General features: G+C 39.2%; 1 protein-coding gene across 4 annotated transcripts in view; it reads left to right on the top strand.

The window, feature by feature from the left end:
* The window catches only part of PTPRG (protein tyrosine phosphatase receptor type G), a 747,832-nt gene that overhangs the window by 161,506 nt on the left and 561,288 nt on the right, over window positions 1–25,038 (top strand). For all 4 annotated transcript variants that reach the window (XM_082638320.1, XM_082638318.1, XM_082638319.1 and 1 more), the window contains exon 2: window positions 20,676–20,780. In XM_082638320.1, coding sequence (XP_082494446.1) covers window positions 20,693–20,780 — 88 coding nt within the window. In that variant the 5' untranslated portion in view covers window positions 20,676–20,692. The remainder of the gene's footprint in view (window positions 1–20,675; window positions 20,781–25,038) is intronic.

The raw sequence follows: 25,038 nt of genomic DNA, 5'->3' as shown, positions 1-25,038 counted from the left end.
TTAAATGGGAAACACCAAAATATTGCAAAACCTAATTGCAAGTAGATACTTTCTTACCTGGAACATATATGATGTCTGTAAGACCATCTGATAAACCATTAAAGACTAGTGTTTGAATTCTATTTCCTTTAAATTACCTATTTTGGAGCCTAAAGTTTCAGCATTAGGGTTATTATTGCATATTTGCGTGGCCAGAAGTCTCCTCTATTACACTGTTTTCCCTGAGTTTCTGATGTGTTAAGGTGTTCCCACTTACTAAGATTGAAGTGTAGAATTTAATTTTGATTTTCTGTGGCATGTTCCTGATTACAGAAGTTTGGAGATGGAAGCAAGGAGAGGGGTAGGCCTGGAGTCTAGCTACCTGGGAGAGTGATTTAAGGAATTGCAGCGTCCAGTTACAATGTTCAAAAAGTTAAAACCATGACCCTTTACTCAAACAGAATTAATACGTATCAAATTCAAATAATTAATGAGGCAAACAATAATATGGCAAAGCTCCTTAGAAGGGCTTTTGGAGGCTTTTGTGTAGTTTTATTTTATTGTATTTTAAAAAATTAATTAATTAACTTATGGCTGCATTGGGTCTTCGTTGCTGCGTGGGCTTTCTCTATTTGCGGCGAGTGGGGGCTACTCTTTGTTGTGGTGCGCGGTCTTCTCATTGCCGTGGCTTCTCTTGTTGTGGAGCATGGGCTCTAGGCGCATGGGCTTCAGTAGTTGTGGCTCACGGGTTTAGTTGCTCTGTGGCATGTGGGACCAGGGCTTGAACCCGTGTCCCCTGCATTGCCAGGTGGATTCTTAACTATTGCACCACCAGGGAAGTCCCCAGTGTGTAGTTTCGGCTAATAAGGAATGTCAGAATATGGTTGCTAGGTTTGATCCAACACTGGTTAATATCCTACAGAGTTATAAAACTGTAACTACTTTTCTTTTTTGAAACTGGTTTTAAATCTACAGCTTAATCTGTAACTTCACCAAGCCTGGCCTTTAATCATAGTGAACAGCAAGTCAAACAATGATACATTCCCCTAGGAATTAAATAATTTGGGGATGATTTTGTTAAATACAGCCCCAATGTGACACTGAAAGGACATGCTGCATTCTCTTTACCTTATTTCCATGTTTGGGATAATTTTTTCTCATCAGCAGTTTGTGAGGCTTCATGGAGACTGACAATGCTTGAGTTTTATCTACTTTACAGTTTTGCTTTTGGCTAACGTGTATGGCTATTCTAGCTGTCTGCAAGTTGAAGCCCTTTACAAGCTTGCAGTTGAGCTATTTGTGATATTTTCATTGCTTTTCCCCTCTCTGTTGACATTTGGTACTTTCAGTCTCATCCCCATCCTTCTTCCTTTCACTCTCTCAGAGGGCATTTATGTCTCTCATACTGACTTAACTTGATGGCAAAGAAGAATGAGCCATTGTAGAAGACTGAATTATAGAGTCCTGAACAGTTTACTTACTGGGCTGTCCCGAGCTTGGACATGACTTTGCCATGTCCTACCTATGTGACCTTGAGCAAATCAGTTACTTACAAAACCCTGTTTTGGTCATCTAAAATGCATTGAACAATGGTGCTTACCTTGTAGGGGTATTGTGAGGATCAAAGGATTAAATTAAAGGATTAAAATGGTGCTTAGCATGTAGGAAGTTTTCAGTTAAGATTATCTCTAAGAGAGCCGTACACACACACACACACACACACACACACACACACATATTTGGGGGGGGGTATCTTGTTATTTTACATACTAGATGTTCCCTAAAGGATTTGCAAACTTACTTGCTTAAAAGGACCAGGGAGGCACACAGTAAGTAACTGAAGGGTCTTGCAGAATTAAGCATAAGAGCAGGAACAACTGGCAGCTAATATATGGCATCCCAGCTGGGGAAAGATTAGTGATTGGTGGGGATGATCGTGAAGTTTACACTAAGTGAAGATGTCCTGGAACTGTGCGTCTCAAGCCAATTGTTGTCATATGGTTTGGTATGGGCTTGATATTAACATTTTTAAAGAGAAGACTAAAGCCTGGATTATCACATTTCCCTTTTGTAAATGCTGGCAACTGACTGACATAACATGCTGTGTTATGGGCTGCATGTAGTGGGCCATCAGTTTGCCATGTTTGCTCTTGGTTGATTTAGATCAGCAGTCCCCAACTTTTTTTGGCACCAGGGACTGGTTTCATGGAAGACAATTCTTCCACAGACCGGGAGTGGGGGGGATGGTTTTGGGATGATTCAAGCCCATTACATTTATTGTGCACTTTATTTCTATTACTATTACATTGTTATATATAATGAAATAATTATACAACTCACCATAATGCAGAGTTAGTTGGAGCCCTGAGCTTGTTTTCACTTGCCACTCACTGATAGGGTTTTGATATCAGTCTGCAAGCAATTGATTTATTATGGTCTCTGTGCAGTCAGGCCTCTGCTAATGATAATCTGTATTTGCAGCCGCTCCCCAGTGCTAGCATCACTGCCTCAGCTCCACCCCCGATCATCAGGCGTTAGATTCTCATAAGGAGCGTGCAACCTAGATCCCTTGCACGTGCAGTTCACAGTAGGGTTTGCGCTCCCATGAGAATCTAATGCGGCCGCTGATCCGACAGGAGGCGGAACTCAGGCGGTAATGCGAGCGATGGGGAGCGGCTGTAAATACAGATGAAGCTTCACTCGCTTGCCTGCTGCTCACTTCCTGCTGTGCCGCCCGGTTCCTAACAGGCCACAGACCAGTAGTTGTCCGTGGTCCTGGGGTTGGAGACCCCTGATTTAGATTGTTCAGTGAGAAAGGTAAAGTTGTTCACAGTAGACCATATCAGAATTTAAAGTGACCACAGCAGTCAGTTACAGACGAGAACAGTTGGGTTTGGGCATGGCACATTAGTGGTGGTATTTTTAATTTTTATGTAAATGAGCTTTACTTGTACATGATCTTCCACTTTGGGAGTTATAAAGTCTCATTTTTGAAAGATTCTCCGTGCCTTAAAAAACAACCCTATTGATTATTGGAACATGGGAGGGAAGTATACCAAAATTTTCATGGTGATTATTGTTGTTTTTATTTTCTTATTTATGCTTTTTGATGTATTTTGTTGTCTATTTAATGTACTCTGCTCATTAATGTACTTCGCTTAATGTGTTTCTATGACAAATATTTATTGCTTTTATAATCAGAAAAAGCAATAAATGCTATTAAAAAAAGAATTTATCATGGAAATGCCTAGATGTGTGACAATATGATTATTGATTAGTTTCATGGCCCCAAGATTGTTGCTAGCAAAGTAATGGTTCATTATTTCATTTGCTCCAGGAAAATGATGGTGTATCTTATTGTGCTATTTAAGTATGCTTAGATACGTCTTCCTTAGGTCTGCAGTGATTTCATTGATGGAATGGGTTTCTGACTCCTGTGGGGCATTAAGTTGCCGGTCCCACTCCTGGACAGCTTGCCTGCAAGGGAGACCATCTGTTTTGGCAGAACCAGGGGCTTGCCCTGCTGGGCTGCAGCCCACCAACTGTTGGAGCCACAGTGCCTCAGCTGCTGTGCTTTTATACTAACTCTTATTAGCCATGCAGACCTTTACGGTTCAAACCAGGCCACATCTGTTGTGAATCCCATGACCTTCAAAACCCAGAGCGGAAAGAAATGCAGAACACACTTTTTATCTCCAGGCCTTCTGCAGACACGTCAGTTTACAGGGCTTAATTAAAAATATTTTTCTAAACTTATTTTGTAAAAGATTTTCATTTTCATTGTCCTCTCTTAGCACTGGATTTACATTGTTGCTGATTTGAACAAATTAGTGTTGCTTAGAGTATGGTCTGTTTATCACGTGCATCTGATCCCAGAAGGAGTTTGTTAAAAAATTTATTCTGGAGCCTCACTGTAGACCAAGACCAGGAGAATCATGATCTTACGGGTGTATTCCTGCATCAACATTTTAAACCACAGATTTGGACTTTTAGGACTGCGTGCCCCCAGGGACCTCCTGTTTTACCAAGAGGTAGGCATGAAGTTAGAAAGCCAACACTAAGACGAGTGGTCATGTGGGCAGCTGGGCACCCCTAGGAATGCCGAGACTTCTTAGAAAGTTTGCTTTTGGATGTAAAATTTTGGGAAAGGTCCTAAAGGCATGTTGCCTGGAAAATGTTGATGGTCACTGCAGGAAGAGGAACTATATTTCCAGGTTGAACACAGTGATTCATTGGTTATGTTTTCCAGAAATAGTAATGTCTAAATTGAAATTGTTTTCTGTATATGCTCTATGTCTCCTCAACTTAGATCCTTCTGAAAAATAGAATGGCCCAAATGCCAAACACTATGATTTTTTTCCTGTATTCTTCAGTGCCAAGCCATCAGGCCTCCAGACAGGTTCATGAGCCCTACATTTCCATAGCTAGAGCAGTGGAGGGACCAGAGGACCAGATGCCTCTATAAAAATACACCCCGCCCACCTCGCCGCCCCATTGGGCTAGCCGTCTCTTGGATAGAAGAGAGAAAAAAGAAATTGAGTTCCTCTAACTTGTTGGAGTGGGGTAGGTAGAGAGAAGAAAGAGGAAGGGTTTCACGAAAGTATTCTAGGTCACATTTTGCCCTTGGGGTGGGAGCATTAGTAGGAAGTAAGCAACATGTTTCATTTTAAATGGAGGTTTATTTTATCCAGTATATCCAAAATATCATTTTGACATGTAACCAAAATAAAAAATATTAATGAGATGTTTTATAATCATTTTTTCTTGCTAAGCATTTGAAATCCTTGAGTGTATTTTACTCTTATAATGCATCTGGGTTCAGGGTCACCCCACAGTTCAGGTCACAAATACCGTGACTACTGTATTTGACAGTATAGCTCGAAGGGTTTCTTCTAATCCCCAATTCTCAGTTAAAATGTGAACATATGCCTGTGTGGAACATTTTTCCTGTTTTAGAGAGAGTGAATTGTTTTCTCAGCAGTTAGTTGGTGTTAGTGTAATGCCTTCCTGTGTAGGCTGCAGTGTTAGAATTCTCTTTGCAAACTTTTTTTATTAAATTTTTAAATTAAATTTATTTTTTTTAATATACAGCAAGTTCTTATTAGTTATATATTTTACACATATTAGTGTATATGTGTTGATCCCAATCTCCCAATTCATCCCACCATCACCAAACTCTTGTAATAATTTTCAGGAATTATCACTCTTATTATAGTATTTTTGGTTGCAACTAGAGAGTTTTACAGGGGATTCTTTCAGTGTGAAATCTCTTAAAAGTCAATCGAAAATAAACTGTTTTTTCTGGGGCATAGGATGGAGGCATCTGAGTACCTAGAAGGGGTCCTTGGAACAGAATATGTAAAATGAGAGTGTCCAGGAGTGTCCTGGTTCAAACATCACTTTGTATCAGTCCAAACATGTTCTGTGTTAATATTTATGTTTGGGTCTTTATATATTTTTTCAAACAGAACTGAATATGCACCATCTATTTCCATGTTACAGGCCTTCAGACTTCCTAGGGAAGTGTCAGTGGAGCTTCATTTTCCCTGCTCTGTCTCTTTAGAGTGTCTGGGTTTGAATTCCTTTCTCTGTCCTATACAGTGCAATGTGATTTTGACAAGGTACTTAATTATTTTTTTGCCTTGGGAATTGAAAAGCTGAGAGGGTTTACCTCTCAAAGTCTGGTAAGGATTAAATGAGATCATCCAGCTGAAGAACACAGTGCCTCCCAATACATAGTAAGTGCTAAAGAAATATTAGCTATCTCAGTATCTTTATTAATTATCTTTGTTAATTTTAGAGACTTCAAGCAGTGTAGGAGAAATTTTAGGAATGATTTTTTTTTCTTTGACATTGAGATAGAGGTTAAAAAAGATCCTTACTTATCCTTATGAAACATATTAACAATCTTTTTTTTTTTTTTTTTTTTTTTTTTTTTTGCCACAGTATCTTTAGCCCTATTTCCCATTCTGTTCACTGTTTTGTCCTGGGTTTGAGCATCTCTCTACTCTGGATAAAATTATTTTAATAAGAACTGTCTGGTCATAACATCTCTATTAAAGGCCTTCCTCCCCTACAGGGTGAAGGGAAAAGTCCTCAATGCATTTCACAAAGTGCTTTTTCTTTTTCTGAAACATTGGTTCCTGAGTAAAACCTGAGAGATCAAGTATGATTTCTGCAGCACCTAAGATCTGCAGCCTTTTTGGCTCCATTGTGGGAAATAGCAAACAAGGTTTGCCTGAGCATGGCCTGGTACAAAAGGAAAACCTGGGGTTTCCACCAGCTTGTAATCCCACCCATTTTTCTCACTTTTTTACTTAATACTCAGTGATGATGCAAAAGTGATATTTCAGAGCAAATGTGTTTAGTAAACCTTTGTAAGCAATATTTAAAGGAGTGTTTATTTTTCAAAATTCACTCAGGATTTCTGTCATCTACAGGCCTGTAGTTTTGGTACATGGGTTGTACCAATTTGTTTCAGAGTGTTTTATTGCATATGCTACATCTTTCTGATCAGCTGTCTAAAAATCAAAGGAACAATTTGTTCCATTCAATGTTGCCTGATAGGGAAGGCTCCAAAGATACAAAGTTGCCCTTCGGCATCATTATGTTTATAAAAAAAAAAAAATAAAGGAAACAGTCTTTCGATTCCCCCTCTTAACCCCAGTTTGACTGTATTGCAGAGTCATGAAAAGATTTAAATCCATAGTTGAAAAGTCTCCTTGCAATTGATTTTATTTAGCTTCTTGTATACAAATAGATAGTGATAGGAAAAAAGGAAATATTGATCTGAACTTTCAGTTTTGGACTTGAGCTTTCTAAAGTCATAAAACTGCTTTTCCATTTGACTCTTACAGTATAATTGGCCAGAGTCAGAGAAGGTTTTAGGAAAGACACAACCAAAAAAGAAAACTGAAACGAACTGCTTATTCAGTAGCTGCCATTTGTTCATCAGAAAAAGACTTTCGGTTAAGCAGTTCTTTTTCCAAAAAAAGGAAAAAGAATCTTTTTCATATAATTAGCTGAAGAAACTGCTTTTAGAGCTAGTTAAAGCAGATTTAGAGTTAAATGCTTTAGCCATCTTGATGTGATGTGGTGAAAATATTTATGTGGTTAGAGTTTTTAATTAAATCATTTTATTTAAGATTGTAATAGCCCTTTTAATTTTTGTCCTTGAGACTTGTGTTGTGTTATTTCAAGTTAATAACTCCTCTTGAAGCAAAGCAGAATGTGCAGTGTTTCTCCTGATGATTTCTTTCTGCAACTGAGAACAAAGCAGACCTCATTCTTGCTGGAAAGGAAGCAAAACTAACACCTAATAAAAATGGAGATAACAGAAAGGAACTTGTAGCCCTAGGATATTCTGAGTAGCAACATTAAAGTGGTTGCCTGGGCAATACTACCCAATTCCTTGTGTTCTTTTTTTCTTTTAAATTCCAGGGACAGATCTATTACATTAATTGAATCAAGCCTATGGGAGGCTTGTTTCTTAGTATTTCAGAAAGTAGAAATGGTCCTATGTACGGACTTTGAATAATGGAGAGAGAGGTATCAGTATTTTGGTAATTTATCTCCCCACCAGCCACAAAGTATACTTGTCTCTGAATACTTTTTCGTTATTATAGACAATCCTGAACAATTGCTAAAGACAAAATCTTGTCCTCTTGCAGAGATGAACTCCTGTAATTTAATTTATTAATTGTCCTTTACTTGGGTTCCTTACTGTTCTATTGCTCACACCTACTTGTGGAAGAGACAGGCTTTTTTGTTGTGGTCGTGGTGCTTGGCTTTTGATTTTATTTTGGGGTAAATAAAAACGTTATTTATTCATTAAATTGAAGTAAAATTGGTATATAACATTATGAGTTTCAAGTGTACAACGTTATAATTCTATATTCGCATATACTTCAAAGTGATCCCCACCACAAGTCTAATTACCATCCATCACCATACAGTTGACCACCCCCATCCCCTTCCCCTCTGATAACCACCAGTTTGTTCTTTGTATCAGTGATGTTTTATTTTGTTTGTTTGTTTGATACTGTTTGTTCATTTGTTTTTGCTTTTTAGATTTTTATATATGAGTGAAATCATATGGTGTTTTTCTCTTTCCGACTTATTTCTCTTAGCATAATACCCTCAAAGTCCATCCATGTTGTTGCAAGTGGCAAGCTTTTCTTCTTTTTTATGGCTATGTTGTATTCCATGGTATATCTATGTCACATCTTCTTTATCCATTCATCTATCAATGGACACTTAGGTTGCTTCCATACCTTGATTATTGTAAATAATGCTGCAGTGAACATAAGGATGCATATATCCTTTCAAATTAGTGTTTTCTTTTTCTTTGGATAAATACCCAGAACTGGAATAACTAGATCATATGGTAGTTCTATTTTTAATTTTTGGAGGACTCTCTATACTGCTTTCCATAGTCGCTGCAGTTTACATTTCCACTAACAGTATATGAGGATTCCCTTTTCTCCACATCCTTACCACCACTTGTAATTTGTTGTCTTTTAGATGACAGCCATTCTGACGGGTGTGAGGTGATACGTCATTGTGGTTTGGATTTGCATTTCCCTGATAATTAATGATGTTGAACATCTTTCATCTTTTCATATGCATCTTGGCCATCCATATGTCTTTTTTGGAAAAATGTCTATTCAATCCTCTGCCCATTTTTTAAATTGGGTTGTTTGTTTTATGGCTGTTGAGTTATATGTGTTCTTTATTTATTTTGGATATTAATCCCTATTGGGTATATCATTTGCATATATCCTCTCCCATTCAGCAGGTTTCCTCTTTGTTTCATGGATGCTTTTCCTTTGCTGTTTAGTTTGATGTAGCTGTTTAGTTTGATGTAGTCCCATTTGTTTATTTTTGCTTTTGTTTCCCTTGCCTTTGGAGTCATATCCAAAAAAACTCTCTTAAGACCAATGTCAAGGAGCTTACTGCCTACATTTTCCTGTAGGAATTTTATGGTTTCAGCTCTTATGTTCAAGTCTTTAATCCATTTTGGGTTAATTTTTGTGTATGGTGTAAGATAGTGGTCTGGTTTAATTCTTTTGCATGTGGCTGTCCAGTTTTCCTAGCATCATTTTTTGAAGAGACTGTTCTTTTCCCATTGTATATTCTTGGCTCTTTTGTTGTAAATTAATTGTCCATATATGTGTAGGTTTTTTTCCTGGGCTCTGTATTCTGTTCCATTGATCTGTGTGTCTGCTTTTATGTCAATATGGGAGTTTTTTTTTTTTTTTTTAGAATCATCTGGGGAGGCAGGGAGAAGCCAATTGGGCTTACAACCATGCAATGTCCATGTTTAAACAATGATAAAATTGTTTTCTAAAATATATCACCCACCTAAGCGTCCTTCAACATCCATAGTAGGGTGGTCTGTACCTCTACAAGCATCATACAGGCAGGTAATTTTTTTTCTTATAAGATATTGAGAATATAGTTATACACAATTTAGCTGTAAAAGAAAATACAGTGATAATGAGTATTCTTGCCTTCTTTCTTTTCCTCATTGTATTTGTAAATAGTTGCTTCTAGTTTGCCTCTTACTAATATCTTTTTTAAAATTGACATGTATAAGCAATTAATTGCTTGATGAAACTAGTGCAAATCCTAATTTATGCAAAAAAGGGCAAAGGGAAATTGTAGAAAATAATAGCAAAATAAAACTAAAAATGAGCTGAATCAGCTCGGTGCTTTGTGACCACCTAGAGGGGTGGGATAGGGAGGGTGGGAGGGAGGGAGATGCAAGAGGGAAGAGATATGGAAACATATGTATATGTATAACTGATTCACTTTGTTATAAAGCAGAAACTAACACACCATTGTAAAGCAATTATACTCCAATAAAGATGTTAAAAAAATAAAAATAAAAATGAGCTGAGTAGGCATTTGGTCAGGTGAATATAAATATTAGGCTGCTATTTGCTCAAAACTTTCCCTGCAGGAGCACCGGCGTCCTGCACATTTTATGAATGATTTGTCTTCACTCACCCTGGGGGCCCAGGTGATGAGCCACTGTTTTCTGCTCTTGCCCGCCTCCCTCCAGTCCCCCTGCCACAGCAGAGTCACCTTTTCAAAGTGTACATTGATAACAGTGTTCTAAATTTAGATAATGGTAACGGTTGCAGAACTCTAAATATACTAAAGCCCATTATATATCAAGAGAGCTGTTTTAAAGGAAAGCACATATTAGACTATTGGTTGTCCTCTTGGAGTCCTTCATTGCCTTCTCAAGCTCATTCAAAGCTCATCCTGTAGGATGTTGCACTTGTTCTTCTTCAACCTCCTTCTTCTCCCCCCACCAGCTCACCAAGCTTCAGCCAGCCTGACCTCCTTATGCCACCTTCTTTCCCGCCTCAACATCCTCATACATGCTTTTCCCCTGTCTTGACCTCTGTCCTTCCATTCTGTGCATCAATATCTTCAACTAAAATGATACCTACTTCCCTGATTAATCTCTCTACCTTCCTTCCCTATTTCTATTTTTCCTTACTGTATCATGCTTGTTTCATTTAATTTTCATATTTGTTTCACTGCGTAGACAAATTATAATTTATGTATGGATTGATTGACCCGCTAGCGGAAAGAAAGGTCAGAGATGGCAGGAGTAATGCGGGGTATGGTATGTGCTGTTGAATGTCTTAGTGTACTAGTATCCTGCCTTGGAAAGACCAGGAATATTTGCCTAAATCTTACCAAATTCCCTAGAGATTCTCCTTTTGGCCAGAAGGAGTTAGGAACCACTTAAACAGATAGTGTGGAGGTAGAGTGGGAACTTTGTTGCCTAGCAGTGCACGCATACACAGCTAAAGGCCACGGAGTGGCTCGCTGACCAGGAATGACGTGGTGTCTTTAACGTGGCCCCAGAGGTCACAGGTTCCTGGGTTAACTAGCCATTCGTGTCTATCCACACTGTGACTGGTGTCTGGTGTCTTGAGCAAGGGGTGTCATGGTTGGAATGCCCTCTGTATGTGATCCCTAAACCCAGAGCTTAGGGCTTGTGCCTCAGTGTGTTTTCTACCATCTACTTGGGTAGTTGGGTACTAGCTTGGTGAGTATTTTTGTCACTATGAAGCTTGCTCTCTCCACGTTCTGGAAATGTGCATCATGGCACATTTTGCTAGGGTTTGTAGATGTGCCATAGTTTTGAAATGGGCACCCAACATTTAAATAGAGTTTTCTTTTCCCGTTTCTTTTCATTCTATGAAAAATGCCCATTTTGTTGAATATTGTTCATGCAGTGTTTCACAGGGACTATATGTGTATGTATAACTCAGCTATATAAAAGGCCCAAGTTATAAAGCTTATTCTTCTCAGGGATAAAAATGTATCAGGCATTTATAGTTATACATTTTAAACGAGAAAAAATGAAGAAAATTTGTTAATCAATGTATCACTTTGTTTCCCTAATTCAAGTTGTAACTTAATATTTATTTCTGCTTTTATATGAGTGACTTTCTTTTTATAGACAAATAACCAGTGTTTGTATAATTGTAGTTGGATATTCTCAATATCATATTAGAAAAATCCCTCTACATTTTTCTGTTAGTACTGTCAGAACTAGATTTTATCTCAGACAATTGGCAATAGTGGTGGGAAGAGTGGCTTAGACAGCTTCTTCCTTTTGAAATTGTTAGGTTTTTAGTTTTTGGGTTTTTTTTTTGTTTTTTTTTTTTTTTTTTTTTTTTTTTTGCAGTACGTGGGCCTCTCACTGTTGTGGCCTCTCCCGTTGCGGAGCACAGGCTCCGGACGCGCAGGCTCAGCGGCCATGGATCACGGGCCTAGCCGCTCCGCGGCACGTGGGATCTTCCCGGACCGGGGCACGAACCCGCATCCCCTGCATCGGCAGGTGGACTCTCAACCACTGCGCCACCAGGGAAGCCCCGGTTTTTAGTTTTTGAAGGCCCATGGAGAAACTGTTTTTCACTTGTGACGTTTATTTACTTTTCAGCAGGTGGAGTAACTGTTAACTCACAGATATTTCTATGATTCCTAAAATTCGATTTTGTGAAGAATAGTTGTAGTATAGTGTCAGCTGTACAGGCTTGAGAGGAATATCTGGTTCAGGGCTGTGTGTTCTTAGGCAAGTTACATGCCTTTTCTAAATAATTGTACCTAAGCCACAAGATTATTGGAAGAAGTATATGAGCCACTGTATTGATAGTACTTTTAATAATACCTTCCTCATAGGCAAAGATTGAGTTAGTAAATAATCTGTTATTGGGCCAAGCCGTAGGTGGCAAACCCAAATGGCCATAGGAACTAGATAAGAAAGGGACTTGACATGGGCAGGGTCATGATTCTTCTCTAAAGAGCTAGTCTCTATTCACATAACATATTGGTGCTATTTGAGAACAAAGTTCATATTTCTCATTAAAAAATACAGATATTGGAGTTCTTTCTTGGATTTTCTCAAGTTGACAACTAATTAAACACACACGCATGCAAACACATACAATGGGTGAAACAAGACATCTGGGTCCATGGCTGTATTCAGCGTGGTGGCCACCGGTTGTAATGGCGAATCTGAATTTACCTGTTCTGTTGATCACGAAGGATTCAAAGAGATGGCACAGTTGTAAAATTGGAAGTACAGATCTGTGGCAGTGGATATCGCTAAAACACCATCTATGCTTAATCCTCATTTTCCCAGGAATCTTACAGAACCAAGAAACTTGATTCTTTGAGAACCAAACAGATTAAAATGGATTGGAAGGGTTGGTTGAGTTATTTCTATATGATGTTTGATATCAGCAGTCCAGTTCTTTTTTAGGAGGGTGCCTCTGAGAAAGAGTGAACTGTGATATTTTTCAGATTTTCATCACAAATGTATAATGAGCCTCCACATAAATCATTTGTTCAAGTGTACCCTTTCTCGGACCTGTTGGGAAGCGTGTTTTTTATTTCTGAAGTTTTTAAACTATGATATAGTTGATAGCAGATGAATTGCTCTAATTTTTTGTCCCTTTTAGCCCTGTCTGATTCAAAAAAAAAAAAAAAAGATTCTGCCTTTTGTTATCAGTGTTATTTTAGAGTAAAATAACAAATAGAAGTTCATTATTTTGCTTCACTACCTGACTTAAGTAATTTTTACAAGCCTGTAAAAAATATGTTCTTTGTCCCCCTAGGATATTACATTGCTGTGTGATTCCTTTTTTCCCTTGAACTGCCTGTAAGTTTTAGTAATCTACTTTACTTAAAAAAAAAAAAAAAAGTCATGGCTGTCTGTTAGGTCTCTTTATCACTTTGGATGATGAAAAATACTTTTTTTGTAGTTGGAACAATAGGTACATTTGAATGTGATAAAATAGGTAATCTAGTGTAATATGATCTATTGTATTTGAGCTTAGCTCAGTATCACAAACAACCAGAGGGACCATTTGTAATGCAGTAGTTACAAAGGAATGCACTTCTTGATTTACTTTTTGGGACACTCACTAAGTACATTTTACTACAATTAATTGAAGTACAGGCACAAAGGAGATGAGAGGCTGATGGAATATTTAATTACTTTAACTATAATTTGATAATTTTGCCTATTGTAGTCATAAAAAAGATAAAGATTTATTCATTTTAGGCCGTTGTGTGGGATTTAATGTTCTTAAATGCTCTTTAAAATTTAGAGAAAATTATACTTGATAGAGAGATTTCACCATCCTTGAGGGATCTTTAATTTGTTTGTTGTATGAGCAGTTATAATAAATACAAACAGCCTGCTTAACTGCTTGTCTGCCATTCTGGAAATACGCATTCTGAATTTGAAAATGTGAGGGCCTGTTACTTATTTTTAGTGGGCTTATTTTTGGCAGTAACTCTGGCAGAGAACTAGGACTCTTTGTATGAGAGCCATCCATCCATCATCCTAAAGTAATTTTCATTCTGGCACTGGGGAGCCAGAATTTCTTTGTTCTGATGTTTTCAGTTTTGGATGGAAGCTGACCAGTTCTCCCGGGCTTCTGAGTCCTTTGGAATGACCTAGAATTGGACATATAGTTAAGTGGAAATACCCTCAAGTGTCACTACACTATTTTGCTTTGGGTACAAGATATGGGACTTTGTTTTAGATGGCATTTGGGGCTGTTCTCATTATAAATGGACTCTGGTTTCACCTTTACATAACTTCTGTCATATAATCACACTCCCCTATAGGAGACCATAACATTGCTATGATCACATGGACACTGCTGGTTCAATATGGTTAAGATGAAACAGTAATGTGGAGGAACGCCATGGGTATTTTGAAACGCTTGGTGGCCACAGTTTTCCTTTCTTTGTAGGCACCTCTGACTTCCTTTCATTTTCAGATATACAAATGCATGTGTCAATGGACCACTTTTGTCAAAAACAGTTAAGATGTTAGTTGTACTCTGTAATTTCAATTTACACGTTTGCAATTTTGGAAGAAAAATATTCTTTATCAATATGTAAATATGTTTACTTTTAATCTCATGTAGATACAGTGACCCTTCTCTCTGACCATAAAACTCAAGAAAAGACATCTATGTCAAGAATGTGATTTGATGTAGTGTTTAGAGGAGCTAGTCTCTTGGTATGAAAAATATTCAGCCTGTTACGTTAACACAGAAGAGTTAACACAGCTTGAAACTCTTTTTCCTCCTCAAGTCAAAATTTCTGTAAAACACTGAGAGTAAGAATTATACCAAAGCCTCCTGAAGATATAGTTAAGGCAGATGGGATACACATCTGCTTTTATATTCCCAGAATAAAAACATTTATTGTTATCAACTCTGTCTGATGGCTCTGGGAAATTAAATCATGCACATAGGAAACAGTTTTGTTGATATCTTCTGGGGTAGGTAGCTCTTAGGATATTTTTGTAGGAAAGGATTGGGCCTTTGGGCCTGGAAATGTTATTATCTTTTTCGCTTCAGGCTGGAAATGAGGTAGTCTCCGTACAAGTTCTGAGAGGTGATATAGTTTCTGAAGACTCCCTGATGAAAAGACCTGTCACTCAGTCAGCTTTCTGCATAGTAACCTACTTAAGATTCCTACTGCTGAGTGAGCTGTGGGAATCATTGGCTAGTTAATTACTGGTTTTGAAATCTCTACTTTTGTACTGTCGACATTGAGAGACACATTCTCCTGGGTGATGGGTGTAGCTGGGTTTTCCCTTTAGAAAATCATATTATTTTTATACTATCCACACCCTTGTAGGCTACCCAGGTTTGATATTTCTCATGTCCAGGTTTGTTAGCCATGTGCGTGGTTTGGTTAAAGTTTCCCTAGAGACAGCCTCTTTGAAGAGGAGTGTATGGCAGTATATAGTTGGGCATCCTTTCTGTCTTCTACACTTGTTACATCACTGCAAACCCAATTCCTTGAAACATTGTAAACCACTGAAAGCCCTCCTGAGCTTTCCGCTGTCAGCCGACTTTAGCTCCATAAACCGTAGCCCGCTTGGTGCTACAGAACTTGGGAGAATACGGAATGTATGTTTGCATAACACCAACTCCTCCCTCTTGGTAGTCACGTGATAACCATAGGCAGGTTTACACTTTCTGTCTGTTCTGAGGAGTGAAACTACATATTTTCATAAGCATGCACCATTTTTAATTGTGTAATTAAGCTGCTGACATAAGCAAGTAAGCAATTTGACATGAAGGTAAGGATCCGCAAAGGCATGCATTTGCATAATTTATGCATAATTTAATTTTCTGCACAGAAGATACTGAAAATCAATAGCATGATTCACAGCCTCACCATATCATTGCCATGCCGCCGTTAGGTGGCCATTGGAGTTTAGAAGAGTATGAAGAATATTAAAATTGATTGAATTTGGTGTGCTGAGTCTGTATCTTTACTTGGGAACCACAGATTGTTTCTTTTTGCAAATCTCTGCTCCTTGCCAATGAGACATTACGTTGCTTAATATACTCCATATACAATTTTTGACTGCTGTTCAAGTAATAATTTTTAAAAGTTACTTTTAGGAAATAGTTTGTCATATGATCAAAACACATTTGAAGAAGGGACTTGAAACTTTGTTTTCAATCATGCAGGTGCCAGTAATACATGATTATGTTCTTATTTGGGAAAAAAGAACTCACACACTACTGACATAGATGGAATAAAAGGGAAAACTAAATATAGTTATCTTTAATGAATAGTTGATGTGTTAAAAAGAGAGATCTGGTGCTGGCGTGATGAAGTCCTTTGCTACCTGGTTCATTTCTGAGTTGATTCCTAAAGAATTGCTTATTAGATACTCAAGCTAGTTCCTTCCAGCTTCACGTTTTAGATGTTTGCTGTTTCTGATAGGAGAGTGGTGTTTAAAAAGCGAGACAGTAGAGGAGAAGATTGTGTTTTTGCTTATGGCTCATATAAGCACACACCAACACACACACACACCAACACACATACACACCAACACACACACACACACACACCAACACACACACACACACACACGTACTCTAGCCTCCAACGCAGGCACCGTGAGCCTTTCTGGTGCTCATATATTTATTCACTCACTCATTACTGAATACACACCATATGCCAAGCTCCATCATGGGAGGTAGGCTGAGAGCTCCTTGTCTCAGGGAGCTTAGAGCCCTTCATAGGCCATGCAGCATGCCCTTCAGATGCAGGTTTTCCTGCCCATTCTCACCTCGCTGGGTACAACCCACATTGTTCCTCAATACTCTGGGGAGTGTGGTGATGAGGGCGTTAACCCACCTTCCTTGGGACGGCCCTGCCCCCTCTGTCACTTCTAGTCTGTCGGTCTTTATACAGCAAAGCCACACCTCTCACATTTGGCCCAAGTGAACCCCCTTCAGACAGGCAGTTCCACTGCTCAGTGCAGATGCCTTACACCGCAGTGTGACGTATGGCTGGGAAAGTATCTGTGCTTTGGGGTATGGATTCCATTACTTTGCAGTGTCAGGGGCGGACCTTCTGATGTGTCCCTCCCTTGTTTCTTGAGTTGGATATATCTTTGTAGACTTGCTTTTTCATTAATAGGTTAGTGGGTTTGGAGAGGTGACGTGTGTGGGACGCTAAAACCTATAGCCTGTATCCAGTCCGGTTAAAGACTGTTGCGATTAGGGTCTACTTCTAAGTACTTGGACATTTTCACACTTACCTGATGAAGCTCTGGACTCCGTGGCTTTGCATTCCCAGCAGGATGCGTGATGCAGCTGCTGGCGGGCTTTGTCCTCCTTTGCTGCACCCTAATATTCTCAAAAGTTCTGAGAAATAAAAGGCACTTCCCTTTCAGGAAAAAAAAAAAGAAGAGGGGACTGGTGACGGAGACTGTGATTCTAGTGTGATCTTCTGTAAAGAGTATAAATGAATATCCTCATTCCTTCTTTACTTTTATACCTGGTTCATTTGTTTGTGAGCCGAATCTGGCTGGAACTCTGGTTCAGTTTAGATTTGCTTGTCTAATTGCTCAGGTCAGCGCCACACTGGTGTGATTTAGGCAGCAGGCTATTCATTTCGGTGGCCAGGTCTTTACTAGAATTAAGACAGGCTTAGCCTGTCAAGTCACAGGCTGTGAGGGTAAGTTAATAGTGTCACAGATAGCAGGGCCTCAGGTCTAGCTCAGCAGGGAAGTTGGTGGTTCTTATCTCTGGCTGCAAAATAGAATCACCTGGAGAACGTTTTAAAAAAAGGGCTGATATCTTGGTCCCACCCCAGACCAATTAAAGTGGAATCTCTGGAGGTAGGGTCCAGGGCATAGGGTTTTTGTTTGTTTTGTTTTTTGTCTTGTTTTTAAAGCAGCCAGAGTCAGAGTCAGAGCTCTAGTCCAACAATGGCCTTTTGTGCATGGAAAAATTGATGATTAGGTGTTGAAGTGACTTGTTTGAAGGTCACCAAGGTCACATGAGTGTCACTGGGGGAAAAGTGAGCTTTGGTAAGTGATTGGTTCATGTAACTATAAAGCCTTCTAGAGGGTTGGTTTCAAATTGGGTTTATCCTGAGCTTCAATTTTGTCAACAGAATTGATCCATAGATTCTGCTTTCTCTGGCTTGGTTCCATTTTTTTGTTTTATTTAAAGATTATTTATTTATTTATTTATTTATTTTATTTTTGGTCGTGTCAGGTCTTAGCTGCGGCACCCGTGCAGGATCTTTGTTGCGGCATGCAGGATCTTTCCTTGCGGTGTGTGAGCTTCTCTCTCATTGTAGCATGTGGGTTTTCTCTCTCTAGTTGAGGTGTGCGAGCTCAGTAGTTGTGGCACAAGGGCTCAGTTTCCCTGCGGCATGTGGGATTCTAGTCCCACGACCAGCGATCGAGCCTGCGTCCCCCGCATTGTAAGGCGGATTCTTTACCACTAAACCGCCACGGAAGTCCTGCTTGGTTCCATTTTTGAGCGCCTCTACTGATCCCCTGCTTGACCCTCAACCATCCCCTTGAAGCTTCCAGCTCATGTCATAACACCTTCAGCAAGAGAGAGAAGAATCTCTCTGATTGGCTGGTGTCTCCATTCCCAAACATATGTATCGCTGGGGCTAAACATACCAGCCTCATAAGATTGGTATAAGGACACCACCAGCTACTATTGGCAGAGCACCTTTTTCAGCTCTGGGTGCGTAGTGCTTTTTAAATGCCTGATAACATAGTGGAAATTTGTTGCCAAGTCTCTGTTTTGGTAATCATCACACCCACTCCACCTGCTAGGTCACGAGTCATGGATTGGACAACCACGTCATGTTGCCTCCATCCTTGCCAGGTCCAAGGGTGGGCCTTGTTTGACTTAAGCCGGCGAATCACTGTAAACTGCGTCCCTAGCCCCAGTGGTATGTGTGGGAATGGGGACACAGTTTTTTTTACTCATTGTCTTGATTTGTGAGTGATTACTCAGAGTGAATTAGCTCTAAGAAGCATAGAAGACAGGTACATAAGATGTTTCCCATATGCATAGAAAATAAATCAGTCGAACAATTAGGAAACTTTTTAGTGGGTATGTGGTTGAGCCTCAGTTTCCTTGTCTGTAAAATGGAGTTAAAAATACCAGCCTCATAGGATCATTATGAAGGTAACACAAGTTACTGTGAACAGACAAGGAAGCTGAGCAATTGTTTATTTAGTATGCTTTAGTGGAGGGAAAAATAGATTAGGAGACTAGGAGATGGGAAATTTTATTTTTGATCCGTAGAAGCTTAGAATGGTCAACTTCCTGAGGCTCTGAATGGCTCATCTGCAAGAGTATAGGATGTATTGGACCATATGTATCTAAACCTTCATCTTACTTTAAAAATGGTTAGTAACTTAGGTTTTGACTTCGTCATTCAGGACCAAAGAGCATGCATAGATGACACCAGGTTTACTTTGGTAATGTGTGTTTGGATTTTACAAGATTCCTATTTCCCTCTAAAGGGCTCATCTCTGTGGAGGAGCTTTGTTCAAGCATTGTCTCTTTTAAAGCCAGTCTTTGCAATTAACGTGCAAGCATAAAGTACTTTACATGTTTCCTAATTTTTCTTCATGACCCATCACGTTGTCAGCAAAGCTAATGCCATCATGGTGAGGTGATTATTATTATCACTACTCTGACTAATTTGGAATAATGTATTGTGCTTTCCTGGTGCCATCTTAGTCTTAAACTGAATATGAATATACAGTTCCTCTAACCATTTTTCTTGCTTTTCAAAGGCACACTTGATTTTGTTTGGGTGCATTTAAATATTAACACAGACAGCTGGGATGTATTGTTTGAAGTGCAGTTCCAATTCATTTTGGATTCTGGGCACCTGTGATACTTGTCTTCTTACACATCAGTGCATTCAGGTGTGGGCTCACCACAAAAGAAATTTGCATCCATGAAGTAGCTGGGAGCGGAGGGCTTTGAACACTGTAGCAGGCAGATGGAAGCTCTCCATATTGGGGTAGGAGATTGGATTCATTCTGCGTTTTCAAAGAAATACATCATTAAGCAGTGTTTCTTTTCTGAACATTGCTGGCCTTAGAGGGTTTCAAGCTTCATATCTTCAGATATAACAGGTGACTATCTGGGGTCCAAAGTATGTGGAGGACTGGTTCACACCGTGGGGTGCCTTCCAGGCCTCAGACCGTGCTGTGTTTGGATGGCAGAGGCCTGAGATTTGTGGCGGGCATGCTTGTATTCGGTTCCTTGATCTGCTGCATACTCAGCTGTGTGACCTGGGACTGGTTACTTAGTGTCTCTGAGCCTTCATTCCTCCATCTGTAAAAGAGATGGAATGACCCCTTGCTCGATGAAGATCAAATAAGGCTAGAGGCCCTGTGCACCTAGGACATAGGCTTATGTATATAGTTGGAACCAGAACCGTGGGTTCTAGGCCTACAGTTGTATGACCTTGGGCAAGCCTAAGTTACTCAACTATTCTAAGCTTCAGTTTGCTTATCTGAATGGACCCATTATTGAGACATTGTATCTACTGCCTGGTGGTTCGTTGGGAATTATATAAGATAATGTATGTAAACTGTTTAGTGCATCTTGAGTTCATGGCACAGAGAGAAGGCTCATTGTAAGCTATTATTAGTATTAATAATAATCCTGGTAATCTCTGTAGGTTCTCCTGTAGTTGTTTTTCTGTAAAATCAGGAGGTTCTGTTCAGTTACCCCCAAGGTCTGTGCTTCTAGGTGGTCACTGGGCTGTGTGCGTTTGACACCCCTCCTGTGTCCAGCGGGGTGATGATTTTGACTCACCGCGGCTCTCCTGTCTTGCAGCGTTGACAGAAGGCTACATGGGGGCCCTGCACGAGAACAGACAGGGCAGTTCGGCGCAGATCCGCAGGCGCAAGGCTTCCGGCGACCCGTACTGGGCCTACTCGGGTGAGTTGACTGGTTCCCACCGCGATCATACAGGCCAGTTCACATCCCATTAAATTCACTCGAAAGCACACTTTTAATCACTCTCACGCCTGATTTCTGTTTGTTCAAACCTTTTGTAGTTCACTAAAAGTTGAAATATTCAAGCCTGTTTTTCCTCGAGGTGATAAGTACCTTAATTTATCTCTCCCACCTGTTTTCTCAACCTGCTGTTTTCCCCTCAATTTGCATTTATTTCTGAACTTTACTTGTTATTGAATTATTGTACCAAACTTGTAATTTTCCGAAAGACGCGGCCTTTTCTTGTCTCTTTCCAGTGGCTGTGATTTCAGAGAGCAGAAAATATAAGCCTAGTCTTCAGCTGCTAAATAGCTGCTAAATATTACAGCGCGTCACGTATCAAAATGACCTATTATGCTTTAATCTAAGAAACGCAACTTTATTTTCAAATCAAATCTTCTTAGTTGAATGTATTTCAGCCCTCTACGGTGTTTCTGTAGTTTGTTTCATTTTTTTTTTCACATTTCTCCTTTGAGCCAGTGAAGAGAGAGAGCATTGTTAAAACTATGTTGAATGCTACATTGGAAATAATTTTCTTACATTTGAAGGGGCAAAACAACAACAACAACAAAAAGAAGATCTGCAAGAATATATAGGCCTTTCTGGCTTATGCTTCTAACAACTATCAAAAATAAGATAGGTGGATTGTTATTTCTAAAAGAGATTTTGGTGCACAAAAATACATGGAAAATGTAGTGCAGCTAATTAAGGAGGAATGCTTGAGGAAGACAGACCACTCTGGAAATCACTCTAGCACTGAATAATTCAAATTTTTGTATGAAAGTGCTTGGAGGCATGGAGTATTAGTCTTAATAATAAATCTGTGCATTATGCAATGTTGTTGCATGCAGAACTGAAAGGTATTATTTTCATAATGCTACTCTGGTTTTAAACCCTGAGTTTCCACCCGCAAATCCTGTTAAATTCATGTCAGTGTAAAATTTATAGGCCTGATCTTTAATTACACCTTATCTATTGGCTTTTTGCATCCTTTGGTCTGTTGATAAATCTCCTGCCCCTACAGGGAGAATAGTCTATCTGTTTTGTTTTGCAAGGAACAGATAGTGATTCTGAAGTCTTCCATCACACCCTGTTCCTTGTGATTAGAGTTATCTAATTAGAGCCTTTTTGTCACCATTTCTGATAAATGAAGGAAATTGGGAGATGAAGGCCGAAATTACATATATATAGCTTCTTGCCAAGAAACCCAAAGAAAATTTATCGTTTTGTACTCTGTGGCTCTGATATCAGTTAGGAAGAGCATAAAGTGGCCTGCTATTTACAGTTCATCAATTTCGAATAATAATGCTGTTGGGAAATTGGAAGTTATATCCCATCAGCATCTACAATTGCAAATGACAGTGAAGGAGTGAAGGGCCCAAAATTGTTCCCATTACTTAGTTAAGAATGGACATAATTAGTGCAGTCTTTAGGATGGAGCATTTGTTGATATTCTTAACTCTGGTGGACTTAATGAGTCTCCATTTTGTATTTCTGGAATGCATTGTGTCTGGATTTGGGAACTGTTTCTGTCGGTAGAAGGGCTACTCGTTCATCTTCAGCAGGTTGGCGTGCTCTTCTATAAAGATCCCAGTAGTAAATATCTTGGGCTTTGCAGGGCATATGGTCTCTGTTGCAGCTACTCAAGTCTGCCTTATAGTGCAAAAGCAGCCATAGGTAGATGGACGAACTGTCTGTGTTCTGATAAAAACTGGTTTATGAACAATGAAATTTGAATTTATTATAATTTGCATGTGTCAGGAAATCTTATATTTTAGACTTTTTTTTCCCTCAACCATTTAAAAATAGAGAAACCATTCTTTTCAGGTTGTACTAAAATTGGCGGCCGGTTAGATAGGGTCCACAGGCCATAGTTTGTCAACCTCTGTTTTAGTTGTTTTTTTTTTTTTTCCTGGAATCAGGAGAAGACAGTCATTTGAAGAATCCCCCAGAAGGCTATAGACTGGCTTGGAAGAACCAGTGGAGTAACTTGCTAGGTGTAATGGAAAAAATAAAAATAAAAGAAGAAAAGAATGAGAGAAGTATCAATTGATGGTTTATAGTCCTATACTTTAAACACCTTCCTGAAAATTCCATGGTATCCGTGGTTATTTTCAGCAAAGTAGTGAAATATTGGTTCTCATGTCAAGAACACTTGGGATCCTTTAGAGACACTCCTTAGCATTTGGCAAATAGATAAAGAAAGGGCAGGAAGGAGTAAGAGTTGTTGCCTGTCACCTTTGGTACTTCAGACAAGGGCCTTAAAACCACAGTGTACCAGATGGTGAACTATGAACTGCAGGTATTACCTCTAGGTATAAATGTTGCTTGGAAAGTTGGACTGCCAAAAGAAAGGTCATTATTTGCAGAGGGGAATGGTTTTACATTTAGCGGAGGTGAAGCAGGCCACTTCTCAAAGATTGATTTAATGGTCCAGCTTTTAATCTCATGACTCTAATTCACAAGTTTGTCTTAGTTCTTCCTAAGATAAAGGCATTGGTGCATTGGGGGGTATTATATGTGAGAGTGTGAATTTTAAAGTCACATAGACTATGGTCCAAATGTAAGGTTTATCTCTTAATATCTTTATGATGTTGGGAGGGCATTTACCTGCTTGGAGCCTCAGTCTCCCCTTCTTTGAAATAGGAATAATTAATAGAACTTCCCTCATAGAGATGTTAATGGGAATGAAATGAGAGGATGTGTGTGAAAAATTTAACAAATCCCTGGGATAATGTACCTAATATTACTTCTTGCTGTTTTTGACACTATTAGTACTTTTGCTACTGTTGATATTGTTGTTATTGGAATTCTCAGTTGGGTGCTATGATTGACAGTGGGTGATCCCTAGGTCGAGCTAACTAGCTAAATTCTGTCAGCCATAATTCACAAGAATTGCCCATTTGAGATGTGGGAATGAAGGTTAAGCAAAAACTATCCTTAAGGTCAGGGCTTGGCAGACTACAAACCAACAGCTGTTTTTGTGAGTAAAGTTTTATTGGAACACAACCACATTTGGCACTTGTTGATGGCTACTTTCATGTTACGACTGCAGTGTTGAGTAGTGGCCACATAGACCTTTGACCAAGAAGCCTAGAATATTATTATCTGGCCCTTTATGGAGAAGGTTTGCAACTCCTGATCACACTGATACAGCCTGGGTTATTGAGCAGATGGTAGCCTGACTCATAAACAAAACTCTTCAGAGATTTGGAACATGTCTCTGTTTTTTCTGGCCTTGCATTTCCCTTGAGCTGAAATATCCCCAGTAAATGTTCTAGGTAGCATCCATAGTGATTCTGGTGGTCCTGCTCTTGGAAAGTACAGGGAGGGACAAAGATGAGGGAGTGATGTGCTTCAGGAGGTGGAATGGGGAGAGAGGAGTGGGTGTTGGTGGTCCAGGGGCCCCTGGGTTCTGGTGTCCGGTGTCCTAATCATTAGGTTGCCTTTGGGTACAGGGTGGGTTTTTGGTGAATGATGCTGGTCTGATTATTCTGGTGGCATCCCACCTGGTCACTTGAGAGTTGCATAAGTATTTGAGCTGTGGAGAACTTATTTTAAGGATATTGTCATGATAGCATTTCATTGATATTAGTGTAACTTATCCCTTTAGGACTAGCCGAGTTATTTCAGTTTCACTGCATCACCTTGGATAATGTCTACATCCTATTTATATTTGAAATGCTAAACAACTTTACTTTCATAGGCTTATCAAATGATGCCATTGTGAACACCTACAGCTTTAGGATACAGGACTGTTTACTGAGGAGCCTGGAGACAGGTGTTTTAGTCCCATTGTGCTCATCTGAGGATAGGTTATCTCCCTGGTTCTTAGTTTTTTCTACTCTAAAAAGGAGTGCTCATAATATCTGAGTTCAACTTGAAAATATCACGCATAAGAGATATGAAGCAGAACATAAATGTAAGATTATTATTATTAACTGTTAATAATAGCAGTGTGATTTCAAGATTGTTTTATATCTTTGGATTTATTTTCCTTATACCAAGAATAGGGAAAAGGGGGGAAAGACCTTTGATATGTCTCATGCAGAATTACACAGAAAAAAAATAAAAGCAATAGTTTTGAGAGTATCTCATTGGGAATATTACAACACTCTCTCTTCTGTTAGTTTTCTTGACTAAGATACAGATATTTTTTCTGTGTTACATGAGGTGATGACAGCCCATGAATTTTGGAGTT

Source organism: Mesoplodon mirus, assembly GCF_964341445.2.
Source record: "Mesoplodon mirus genome assembly, chromosome: 12".
NCBI lineage: Eukaryota > Metazoa > Chordata > Mammalia > Artiodactyla > Ziphiidae > Mesoplodon > Mesoplodon mirus.
The sequence above is the reverse complement of the archived record's forward strand: the minus strand, read 5'-3'. Positions and strand labels throughout refer to the sequence as shown.